This window comes from Miscanthus floridulus, chromosome 10 (assembly GCF_019320115.1).
Source record: "Miscanthus floridulus cultivar M001 chromosome 10, ASM1932011v1, whole genome shotgun sequence".
In the NCBI taxonomy this organism is placed as follows: Eukaryota; Viridiplantae; Streptophyta; class Magnoliopsida; order Poales; family Poaceae; genus Miscanthus; species Miscanthus floridulus.
Window position 1 is genome coordinate 59,430,687 of NC_089589.1, and position 13,328 is coordinate 59,444,014.

General features: G+C 50.5%; 1 protein-coding gene across 1 annotated transcript; it reads right to left on the reverse strand.

The window, feature by feature from the left end:
• Positions 1-6,267: 6,267 nt before the first annotated feature.
• Positions 6,268-6,570, reverse strand: LOC136488720 (uncharacterized). Its single transcript, XM_066485553.1, has one exon. The coding sequence runs from the start codon at positions 6,568-6,570 to the stop codon at positions 6,268-6,270; it is 303 nt and encodes a 100-aa protein (XP_066341650.1).
• Between the last annotated feature and the right edge of the window lie 6,758 nt (positions 6,571-13,328).

Sequence of the window (13,328 nt, forward strand, 5' to 3'; positions counted from 1 at the left end):
TTATGGTTAAAACAAGTAGCTATTATTTTGTAGTTCGGTAAATGACTTGCAGAAGTATTTGCTGAAGTAATAGAGAAGAGATATGCACATACTCAGTAAAATAGGATACACTTGTTATTACTTTGGCATAATGCTGTTGAAAATACTTACAAGGATTCATTCATCACTTCTTATCATATTATACATGTTGTCACACATGCATTCGCAATCTCTTATTCCATGATCATGCATATAGGATCGACCGAGGAGATAACGTTGCTGGAATTCAACGAAGAAGAGGATGGGGACCAGTAGGAGATTCCTCAAGCCGCAGCTCTTGAAGAAGAGGAGAAGAATCCAAAAGAGCTCCTAGAGTGCCCTGATCACTACCCCACCTCTTTTCTGAAAGGCTAGAGGATTTTAAGTCTCCTAGTGTTTTACAAAATATTACTTGAGTCCTTTATGATTGATGCATTAGGTTGTAAGAGTTGTCTAGAAACACTTGATGCATGGAACTACCTTGTCCAGATATGTACACCTTTAACCCTATGTAGGTCTAGGATCGAATATATGCTTAGCCCTGCTTAGACTGGTAGAAGTCGGGTGATTTCCTATCAACTGCGACATATAGGTGGATACCGAAGCACGGTTGGCTATATTTGCTATTGTGGAAAAGAACCATGGGGTAATGTAAATGGAGGTTGGGTGGAGTCTATGTGTTGGTTAACTCATGTGATCCCATCTATGCCGATCAAGGATCGTACCATTGTTTGAACTTTTGACAAGATTGAACGCATGCCTATCACTTAGCTGGCCGGATAACTCGTTCCGACCGCGAAGCCGAGTAGCTCAACTCAAACTGGGCCCCGCTCTGTAAGAGTGCTCAATCTGGATGGTAGTAAGGATGTATGGGGAGCCTGGCGTGAGCCCAAGGGTAGGGTAGTCCGAATCGTCCTGGTAGCTGGTTGTCCCTGATTGTGCGGCGCTGGGCAAACCCACAAAATGTATACTTGAGTTGTACCAAAGGTGACCTAAGGTTGTTGTTGGTCTGGTCTGCCTGGGTTTGTGTTAGGAATAAATTCCCATATGGTTGAAATCAATTTGAATCACCGTCTCTCCCGGATAGTGAGAAACTTCGCTAGCTCCAACATCGTAGTAATTGTATTATGGAATGTGATGGTTCAGATAAGGATGGAATTACTACACCTGCTATGGTTACTAGTGTATGCTCTTAAAATGAGATACCACATGTTTGACACATGATAGTTGCTAATCTAGAGATGGATAGTTATAATTAACTTGATGATAGAACTATAATTGTATAACTGAGTTAATCGCTTTTTATGCAAAATGTTGTCACCTACCTCCACTTATAAAGCCATGTATAATCCTTGGAGTCAATTTATTTCTGGTTTATGATGGGTAAGTCTAGTTGAGTACCTTCTCGTACTCAGGGTTTTATTCCCATTGTTGCAGATGGTACCGTCTATCAAGGATATTGCAAGAATTGCTTCTATCTCGCCGTGGATGAGGAGTGAGCCTTGGGCAGTCATCTTTATTAATCCTTCTATATGCTTTTGTGGACTATGATCATATGTTGGCACTGTATTTGAACTATGTGACAAATGCTAGTTTCAAACTTAATTTGCTTCCGCTACTACTCTATCAAACTTGGTTTGTAATAACTCTATTCCGTACTCTGATGAATGAAATGTATCTGTGAACTTTATGTAACATGTGCATGTATGTTGAATCATGTACGATCTTGGTTGTGTGTGGATCGTTTATCGAGACCCATCGTGGTACTTGACAGACTACCGGGTTTATATGGGCTCAAGTATGACAGTGCGACCGCTTGTGGGCTGCCATTGTACTTGTGTTCTTATAAATTGGTTGGTTCTGCGACACGGGAAGCCCGTCAACACGCCGATGAGGCCGAAGACAAGCTCAAGGCTACGGTCGCCAAGGCCGGGGAAGATTCTGCGGAACTTGGACGACTTCGCCCGGCCCTCGACTTTGCTCGACGTGCGCATGAAAATGAGCAGAACTCAAAGGAAGAGGCCAAGGGCCTAGCCGCTGCCTTGGCCGGGGATGTTGGCATGCTCTAGAGGGAGAAGACGGTCCTTGAGAAGCAAGTGAAAGGTGAGGCTCTGGTTACCTTTTTGGTTGATGTTTGCAATTGGTTTTCTGACGCTCTTTGATGTTTGGCTTGGGCAGCCCTAAGGGTTAACTCTCTGAGGTGTGGGGTCAACTCTAGTCAGAGAGCGATGACCACGATGAATTGTGCGATGCCGTCGGGTTGGTCTTCGATGACCTTGGGGTCGCCCCAGCCATGGAGACGAGCCCACTCGTAGTCTGGGTTACCGAGATCCTGGATCGGGCGCGCGCGCTCGCAAGGGAGGCCCTGTACACCAGCGTCCATCACGCGTTCACCATCGCCCACTCCCACAACATCAACATCGACTTGCCGGTGATCAGCGAGGGCTTCGCGCCTGGCTACACTGATGCCGAGCTAGACGAAATTGAGAAGGAGGCGGCTCTCCCGGCGCAGGACCTAGCGGAGAATGTCGGAGAAGAAATCCTGCCAAAGGGTGCTTAGTTACATAGTTGAGTCCTGCGTCGGTCCTTTTGTAAAGACTTTTATTATGGCTGGAAACGTTGTTATATATATATATATATATATATATATATATATATATATATATATAAAGTTCGTTGCGATCCGCCCCTTGTTTTATGTTAAGGCACTAGAAACTTAAGTTGTGAGCAACTAAGTAATGATCACGCTGGTGAGCAAGCGATGCCGTAGCCATCGGGGTGTAGGGTTTTTGCATTCTGACCAGCTTTACTCATCGTTAGTTTTCGGCAACTCTTATTTCTAGGTCTCGTCATAAAAAGAAGGGTCAGATGGGAAAATGTTTCTGAGTATATGTACTCCTATCAGCACTCGAGTAAAACCCAACCCTAGGTAGTTGCTAGGGTCGGGTGTTATTGAAGACCGATCAGATCGGAAGCGAACTCGATAGGAGGTAACATTTTTTGGTTTTTGTAGAAACAATACTTAGTTCAATAAGCATATCGAAAGCTTTGGAATGGAAAGACTAAGGGTAAAAGTGACAAACTTGTTCAATGTTTCAAGCATTGGTGATGGCTTTGTCGTCATCAGTCTTGAGCTTGTAGGTGCCGGGTTGGAGTACTTCTACGATGATGTACGGCCCTTCCCACGGTGCCGAAAGCTTGTGGCGATTTTTGTTGCTCTGGATGCGGCGAAGGACTAAATCGCCTATGCCGAAAGCATGACCCTCCACGCGTCGGCTGTGGTACCACCATAGCGCCTACTAGTATTTGGCCAAACAGAGCAGGGAGATGTCGCGTGCTTCATCAAGCAGGTCCATGGCGTCTTCCAAAAATGCTTCGTTTCCTTGCTCGTTGTAGGCCTTGACCCTTGGCGATCCATAGTCGAGGTCGGTCATGAGGTTGGCTTCGGAACCGTAGACCATGGAAAACGGTGTGTAACTGGTTGCCTAGCTGCTGGACGTCCTTAGGCTCTAGAGTACCGCGGGAAGCTCAGTGACCCATTGTCCGCTAAACTTGTTCAACCGGTTGAAGATCCTAGGCTTGAGTCCCTATAGGACCATGTCGTTTGCGCGCTTGACCTACCCGTTCATGTGGGGGTGCGCTACGGTGGCCCAGTCGACATGGATGTGATATTCATCGTAGAATTAGAGGAACTTCTTTCTGGTGAACTACGTGTCGTTATCCGTGATGATGGAGTTTGGGACTCCAAAGCGATGGACGATGTCCATGAAGAACAACACGGCCTACTCGGATTTAATCACGATGATCGGTCGAGCCTCTATCCACTTCGTGAACTTGTCCACGATGATAAGTAAGTGCATAAGCCCCCGAGCGCCCTCTTGAGGGGCCCTACTTGGTTGAGCCCCCAAACCATGAACGACCATGTGATGGGGATCATTTGGAGCGCTTGGGCCGATAGGTGAGTTTGTCGAGCATTGTACTTGCATCCTTTGCAGGTGCGTACAACCTGCTTGGCGTCGGCCACCGTGGTTGGCCAGTAGAAACCATGCCAGAATGCGTTTTTGACCAAGGTTCTAGGTGTGGTGTGATGTTTGTAGACCCCTCCATGGATGTCTTCTAGCAGGTCCTTCCATTGCTCGGTGGGGATGCAATGCTACAGGATTCTGGTGTGGCTACGCTTGAAGAGCTCCCCTTTGATGATGATGAAGGATTTGGTGCGATGTGCGAGCCATCGGGCCTGCATCTTGTCGGCAGGGGAGGGTCAGGCTTCGCCACTAGGTCTTTGACGAGTTCCATGACCTTGGGGTCAGATGGAGCTAAGGGTCGGTCAGCCCTCGAGCCTAGAACTAGCGGCTTGTTGCCAGACTGTTCTAATTCCTCATATCGAACCGAGGGCTTGTGCAGGTCGCTAGCGAAGATGCCGGTGGGGACCGGCTCTCGGCTCTATGCCAACTTTACTAACGTGTCAGCTGCTTTGCTGAGCCACCTCAGGATATGGTTGAGCTCGAGGCTGTCGAACTTGTCCTCCAACTATTGGACCTCATGACAATACGCAACCATCTTGGTGTTGTGGCAGCTTGACTTCTTCATGACCTGGTCAATGACCAGTTGCGAGTCACCTCGGACGTCAAGCCATCAGATGCCCAACTCAATGGTGATGCATAAGTTATTGACAAGTGCCTCGTACTCAGCCACATTATTTGAAACCGGGAAGTGGATGCGAATTGCATACCTCATGCGCACCCTGATGGAGAAATGAAAACTAGCCCGACCCTGGCGCCCTTCTTCATTAATGATCCATCGAAGTACATTGTCCATCACTCCTAATCGACGGCCGCCGTCAGCATCTGGATCTCAGTCCATTTGGCCACAAAGTCAGCTAGTACCTAAGACTTGATGGCCATTCACGGGGTGTACGTGATGCCCTAATCCATCAGCTCGAGCGCCCATTTCGTGATTCTCCCCGTAGCCTCCCGGTTTTGGATAACCTCGCCGAGGGGGAAAGATGACACGACGGTCATCTGGTGTGAGTCGAAGTAGTGGCGCAGCTTCCTCTTGGTGATCAGGATGGCGTATAGGAGCTTCTAGATCTAGGGGTAGCGTGTCTTGGAGTCAGACAAGACTTCGCTAATGAAGTACATGGGACGATGTACCTTGAGGGCGTGTCCCTCTTCTTCCCATTCTACAACCAAGGCGACACTGACCACCTGAGTAATAGCTATGACATAGAGTAGGAGCGGCTCTCCCTTAGTCGACGGGACCAGAATTGGGGCCTTCGTTAGGAGCACTTTGAGCTTGTCAAGCGCCTCCTAAGCCTCAGGTGTCCATGTGAATCGGTCGATTTTCTTTAGGAGCTGGTAAAGGGGAAGCCCCCATTCACCGAGGCACGAAATGAAGCGACTAAGTGCTGCGATGCACCCAGTAACCTTCTGAACACCCTTCAGGTTTGGAATCGGGCCTATATTCATGATGGCCAAGATTTTCACCAAGTTGGCTTCGATGCCACGCTCGGAGACGATGAATCTGAGCAGCATGCCCCTTGGGACCCCAAAGACGCATTTCTCGGGGTTGAGCTTGATGTCGTTCTCCTAGATCTTCCTGAAGGTCTATTCCATGTCAGCCACAAGCTGGTTGGTTTGCTTGGACTTGACCACGATGTCATCCATGTAATCCTCAACGGTCCATTCGATGAGGTCTCCAAAGCATTTGGTCATGCAACGCTGGTATGTTGCCCAACATTCTTGAGTACGAACGACATCGTAACGTAGCAGAATGATCCGAAAAGGGTGATGAAATAGGTCGTGAGCTGGTCAGACTCTTTCATCATGATCTGATGGTACCCGAAGTACGCATCAAGGAAGAACAGGGTTTCGCACCTCGAAGTCGAGTCAACTACCTGATCTATGTGTGGCAAAGGAAACGAATCCATCGGGCATGACTTATTGAGGCTCGTGTAGTCAACACACATCCTCCATTTCCCATTTTTATTTTTTACCAGAACAGGATTGGACAACCACTCTGGGTGGTATACTTCCTTGATGAAATCGGCCGTCAAGAGTTTAGCGATTTCCTCATCGATGAGCCTCCGCTTCTCCTCGTTGAAGCAGCGTAGGCATTGTTTGACCGGCCTAGAACCTGGCCTGATCTTCAAGGCATGCTCAATGACTTTCCTCAGAATTCCCGGCATGTTCGAGGGTTTCCACGTAAAGATGTCTCGAGTGGGCGGAGGAAGTCGACGAGCGCACCTTCCTACTTGAGGGAGAGGGCGGTGTCGATGCGCACCATCTTGTCGGTGGAGTTGTCGGGGTCAACGAGGACCTCCTTGACCTTCTCCATAGGCTCAAAGGATCTGGTCGCTCGCTTCGCGTCGGGCGCTCCTTCAGCGATGTCCTTCCTGATAGCTATGAGCTCCTTGGAAGCGAGGGTTGCCGAAGTGAGCTCGCAACTCTCAAGCTCGCACTCATAGGCCCTCTGGAAAGAAGTGCCGACAGTGATGACCCCACGCATGCCTGGCATCTTGAGCTTGAGGTTGGTGTAGTTGGGGACGACCATGAACTTCGCGTAACATGGCCGCCTCAGAATGGCATGGTAGACCGGGGAACCCGACTACCTCGAAGGTGAGGGTCTCTGTCCTATAGTTGGATGGATTCCCAAAGGTGATGGGTAGGTCAATCTGCCCGATCGGTATGGCCTGCTTTCATTTCACGATGCCATGGAAAAGGCGCCCTGGTCGGTTGGATGCGCGATTGGTCGATGCCCATGGCATCAAGTGTCGCTGCGTTCATGATGTTGAGGCCGCTGCCCCCATCCATCAGTACCTTGGTGAGCCGCTTCGTGCCAATGATTGGGTCGACCACGAGCGGGTACCTGCCTAGGTGTGTTATGCTATCTAGGTGATCGGATCGGTCGAAGGTTATGGGAGACCCTGACCTTTTGAGGAAAGCGGGCATGGTGGGCTCGGCTTTATAGACCTCTCGGCGCGCGAGCTTCTGTCGGCGCTTGGAGCCATATGCCTCTGGCCCACCGAAGATCATGAGGTAGCCGTCCAGCAATGGAAAGTAGTCGTCCTTCTCTCCGCCATCATCGGCTTTTGCCTCGGGCTTCTTCTTCTGCTCCCACTTCTTGGAGCCGCCGGTGAAGAAATGCTTCATGAGGGAGCAGTCTTTGTACATGTGTTTGACGAGGAAGGCGTGGTTTGGGAATGGCCCCTCGAGCAGCTTATCAAAGTGATCGGGGGTGATCTTGGCTGGCGACCGACTGGCTTTTCGCTCAGCGGCGGCCACGAGCGAGCCCCAGTGCCATTCTCGGTTCTTCTTCTTATTCGAACGGTCATAGGGGCCTTCGTCGGCATCCTCATCCCACTTTGTCTTGCCTCTAGAGCGATTGAAAATTGCTCCAACCGTCTCCTCGCTGAAAGCATGGGCTGGTTGCGATGTCGAAGAGTTCCTTGATAGTCCATGGGCCCTTACGTCCCAACTTATGGACCAGAGACTCATAGGTGGTCCCTGATAGGAAGGCTCCAATGACATCGACATCAGCGACATTGGGGAGCTCATTGCACTGCTAAGAGAAGCATCGGATGTACTTGTGGAGTGCTTCTCCCAACTTCTGTCAGCAGTTCTTCAAGTCTCAGGGGTTCCTAGGGCACGGGTAAGTGCCCTAGAAGTTCCCCACGAAGATTTGTTTTAGGCCCGCCCAACTTTGAACGCAGTGGGCGAAAGGTGCTCCAGCCATGTTCGCGCCGAGTCAGCTAGGAACAGGGGGAGATTGTGGATGACGAAGTCATCACTGACCGCATCGTTGGCCCAGTAGGCGAGCCGGTAGTCCTTGAGCCACAAGCTGGGGTTCATTTCCCTAGAGTATTTCAGGACAATAGTCGCTGGGCGGTATCAGGGCAGGACCACCGCCTTGAGGATATGCCAACCAAAATCCTGGGGCCCCATTGGTTTGGGGCTATGACTATGGTCCTCTTCACGGTCGTAGTGTCTACCCCATCGAGGGTGGTAACTATGGCTGGCCCTCTCCCTCGCATCGCTGTAGGTACGCCAGTAGGCATCGAGGGTGTCGAGCGCATCACGGTTGCGGTCGAGACGCTCATATACCAGAACTGTGATGCATGGCTTGCTGTCGTGTGGCGCCTGGTAGACTGATGCATCCTTGTCGGGTCGCACTAAGGGCATGCGCTGGCTGGTGTCAAGCTCCCATCCCTGAGACAGTGAGCTCTTGGCCTGCTGCGCAGCCGCATGCTCAAGCAGCGTACGAATCTCATAGTGGGCCCATCGATCCTTAGACGCCGCTAGCCCCTGAAGCCCCCTGAGCAAGGCTACCGAAGTAGCGATGTTCTGGCTTGACTAGGTAAAGTGCGGGACCGTTTGATCATCCTCGACGATCCTCCAATTCACATCACGGGCCATGGCGCGTGCGCACCCCCCATCTCCGTGGTGCTCGATCTCACGATCGAGCTCCACGTGTTCCAGCTCCAGCTGGAGTCGTGCTTCCTCGAGCTCTAGGTGCTAGGCCTTAAGCTGCTCCACCCATAGGTGGGGTGGTGCTCCTGTATTCCTCTTGAACTCATCATCGAGGTCATTCGTCGGGGTAGCCTCCTCCTCGTGGATGCTTTCGACGTGTCCCTCAGGGGTACCCATCATGAAGCATTCACGAGAGGGGTGACGGCTTCCCCTGCTGGAGTTAGAGCCAGAGGGTGACTCTGGCTCCTCCACAAAGAGGTTGTAGAAAGACTCCGTGATGTGTTCGATCACCCCCATGAACTCATAGATCGTGGGGGATGGAATCATGCATTGAGCCACAAGGTGGCCAAAGGTTTTTGCGACGTTGCGGAGATGGAACGGGAGCACTGTTGGGGCGCTCCGGATGAGGTATTCTGGGGAGAGCAGCTCTCCCCTAGTAAGCTACACCATGACATTGGTGAACGAGAAGGTGAGGTGGCGTAGGCCCTCTCGGGACGGTTGGGGTCCCTGGAAGACGCCGAGCTATTGCTCCAACCTCCCATAGTCAAAGTCGAGGAGTTGGCCGCTCCCGAGGGCGAGGGCCTCTAGCGCACGCAGCCGCAGCTCCTTGAGTGCCTCGGTGATTGCATCGAGGCTGGTGGAGTGGAGGGGTTGAATGACAACGGGCGCCCACACCAGCTCTCTTTTTGTTGTGACGATGAAGTCTAGTTCCCAAAGCGCACGTGTGCACTCAGGACCTAGCTGATGCCATGACTAGCCATCCGAGGCCTGATGTTGATGTCGAGACACGCAAAAGGCCCCTACCTGGCGCACCAACTGTCGGTGTTTTGAGTTGCCACCGGCTAGTAAATTTGTAATATTGTGCGTCTGGCTCAGATGGTGCGCTAAGAGGACATGAGGTTTATACTAGTTCGGGCAGAATATCCCTACGTCTAGTTCGATGCTGCTACTCGTGTTACTAGCACTGAAAGTTCATAGTAGGGGTTACAAATGTTCGAGAGAGGGACAAATCCCAAGTCTCTGGTGAGAGGAGCAAATGGGTGCCAAGAGCTCGGTTGCTTCTCAGCTATGTGTTCAAGGTTCGAGTGTGATGTGTTGCAATGCTTGTGGATCTGATCCCCGAGTGGGGTGCCGTGCTTTCCCTTTTATAGGCCAAGCGAAAGCACAGGTTACAGCGGACGAAGAGAGGAGAACCAGAGGGAGATGACGTACTTCATGGTCATCGGGCCTTTCTTTTCCTTTGTGTAGGTCCCACCGACACTACAAGTGGTGACAGGGACGTCTCCACACTAGAGGCCTATCCACCGACGATGACATGCCCTGGCATTCTCAGCGGGTCGTGATGTCCCACTCTACCTCGACAGGTGGCGCGGCGAACCAGCGTGCTGATCAGCGACCGTATAGGGAGTAGGCAACACAGTGACCACACGTATGTCACTGTGATCGATGTGAGTTCCCTAGAATGACATGTCGTGGAGACGTGTCATGTTGAGATGTGACCGCTCCCTGCATGATGCCAGAAGTTTGACCTTGGGTCGTACCTTCTGGCCTGTAGTGGTTGGTGGCAGTATGGGCTTCCATTATGATCTGCGCCCAATGGGTCGGGCAAGACGGAGCCCGTGGCCTTGGTGTCGGGCGAGGCGGAGCCAGTCCTCGGACGTCGGACAAGGCGGAGCCCTCCCTCAGATGTCGGGCGAGGCGAAGCTAGCCCTTAGACGTCGGGCGAGGCAGAGCTAGCCCTCAGACATTGGGCGAGGCATAAACTTCGTCCTCAAAGTCGGGCGAAGCGGAAACCTTATCCTCAGAGTCGGACGAGGCGTGGCCTGGCCCTTGGTGGTCGGATGAGGCAGAAACCTCATCCTCGGAGCTGGACGAGGCGTGACCTGGCCCCTGGGGGTCTGACTTAGTAGAAACCTCGTCCTCAGAGTTGGATGAGTTGGGGTCAGACGAGGCGGAAACCTTGTCCTCGGAGGTAGACGAGGCGTGGCCCGGCCCCTGGGGGTCGGACGAGGCAAAAACCTCGTCCTCGGAGCCGGACGAGGCATGGCCCGGCCCCTAGGGGTCGGATGAAGCCGCAGTTGTGTCCTTAACCATCGAATGAGCCAACGTGATACTCATTAACCCTTTGGCTCGGATACCTGGATATAGATATCCGACACTTAGCCACTAAGGAAGGGATGAGAGGCGGGCAGGTGCATTCAATACGCCTACTCGGACGAGCCACGCACGCACTCCACCGAGTACAAGAGGACAGCAGCCCTTCTGACCGTCCGGCCCTAGGGTAGAGCGACACCTCGGTCAGCGCCCCCGCTAACAGACAAGACATGGACAGTTGTACGATCCCAACCACCACGGCATGGGAATCACGACTGAGATCTAGCTCTCCCATTCAAACCGGATCCTATGCCCCCGACCTGACCATATAAGGATGGGGCAACGGGATCTCAACCTGGGGAGTAGGCAGCCCATGATGGGCAGCCACTCCTCATGTACAACAGTACCACGACTTTCCCAAAGAAGCGGATGCCAGGACGAAGGCCACGACACCAACAAGCAAGCCAATGCCAAGCAGGGGAGTTGGTGAACAACCACCACTCCCATGACTCTGCCATGGCCGGCACAATGTCGTTGTGGTACGACGTACCTTGGCATAATGAGTAAGCTCTCGAAGACCATGCCCAGACATGCTGACAAGACTGGCAGGCTTGCTAGCCAAGCAAACTAGCTTCTCCCTCTCTTGGGCTCCTGGCAACTCGGGCTGAGAGAACCCTACGCTTCTGCATGTAACCTGGCCCCCGTGACTATATAAGGGGAGCCAGGCCTTCCTCCAAATGATCGATTTCCCTTTCCTCGAGCTCTTCCGACCAGTAGAACCTTAGCTGCATACCCCCTGTTGTAAGCCGTTTAGAGCACTTTGACATTGAGGAACACGTACTCACAGTCTGCAGCACTAGACGTAGGGCTTCGTCCCGAACTGGTATAAATTCTCTGTGTCCTAAGTGCTAGCCATCAAATCCCTTGAGCAGCGCGGAGCTAAATTTACTGGTCAGTTCTCAAAACATCGACACTCACCATCCCACCTCCCAATCTTTTGGCACTTGGAAAAATCGACACCGTCACGCGGATAAATATGCAAGTGTATCCATCGGACCAATCTAAGGTGGAAGGATGTGGGAACGAATAAGAAGTAGTACAGGGTTCCTGATACAAATATACAGTGGAGAAAGAAAGTATAAAAGTGATTAGGATGATTTAGAAATAGTTTGGAATTCCTGATGTAAAAATTACCTTCTATCTTTTAGGAGTGATTTTTTGAAAACTATTGGAGAAATCTTTCTGTGGTGCTTGCAATACTTTTTGGTGACTTGGAAAACTCAATAATTTCAGGAAGAATTTTTTTAAGTACCAATGGAGATGCACTAAGTCAAAGTGGTTCTCTACAAATATTGAGCCTGTTCGTTTCGACTGAATTGGCTTATAAGCCATGGCTGAAAAGTACTACTGGCTGGTTTGCTATGAGAGAGAAAACACTGTTTAAGCCGTGAATTATAAGCCAGATACGAGCGAATAAGTCGAAACGAACAGGCTAATTACCCTACCCCACCTATTTTGAATCGCAAGTGGGCAGAAACATCCACGCTGGCACTCAACATCAGCGTTGTAGACATAGGGGATGAGATTTAGACCGGGATGACACAATAAACAAAGTTTAGAGATCTTGATATGCAATTTGAGAGTACCAGGATCTAGATAAGAACTCATGACAAGCTAGTGAAATTTACTCTAAAAGTTATACGAACTGAATTGTACTTCAAAGACCTTTTAATACGTAGTACGATATTGACATCATGGCGATTTGATCATGTGTAAGAGAAAATGATGGTCAAAGTACATCCATAAATGATTTTTTATAAATCATAATACACGTATTAAAAATGAATGGAGGAGATAGCATTAGAGGTGCTGTCCCTCGAAATGAATCTAGTGACATTTTGCTATGCCGTGGCAATCTTGCACACGATGACACATTATACTGTTCACTGGGAGTATCCTTAGTGAATGTTCTTTTTTTTTTGTCCTTAGCTTATGGTCCATCTTTATTTTCTTTCTTGTCTACAACAAGAAGTCAACAACAATCCCTATTGGTGAAAACATTATAGAACTTTATTTCCTTAAGAAAAAGCAACTTAGTAATAGTCATCATAGTATGTGAGACAGAAATGCCGAAAGAGGGGACGCGCGGGGCACCCTCCTCGGGCGATCGATCGATCTTGCGTGGAAGTAGCAAGCAGAGGGGTCAGCACTCACCACCTGCAACTCCCATCGCCGGATGCTTTTGCTGCAACACGGTGAGCTCTCCCGGTGTGGAAGCCACCGGTCCTGACTTTGAGCACTGCTCGGCTCAGTGATTTTCTACCGTTGGATTTATTCCCAATAAATGATTTTATAGGTCGTGGATGTTCGCGTAGCGCTATAAAGGGACTACGACGTGTCTGTCGTTTACGAGACTCGTTTGGCTTCGGTGATTTCCAGAAGAACGTTTGAGATGTATAGGTTGTAACTTCTAGAGATGTACGTGTGTGTGGTGGGTGTGAGTATATTGTGTAGAGTACAGATACTACAACTTGTACACTAGGAGTACTTAAAAAAAAAAGTGTAGTCGGCCTTAGTTTCGGGCTGCGGTTTCACACTAGCAAAGCCAAGATGAGATAGAGCTGGAAGCTACCGTGTGGACGCAGACGGCGAGCTCGGTCCAGCTCCAGCCTCCTACAAACTCCAGCTGGGCAGCCGGCTGTCTCCTCGATCGGCCCTGCTCTGCATCTGCTGGTCGTCTCATCTCGG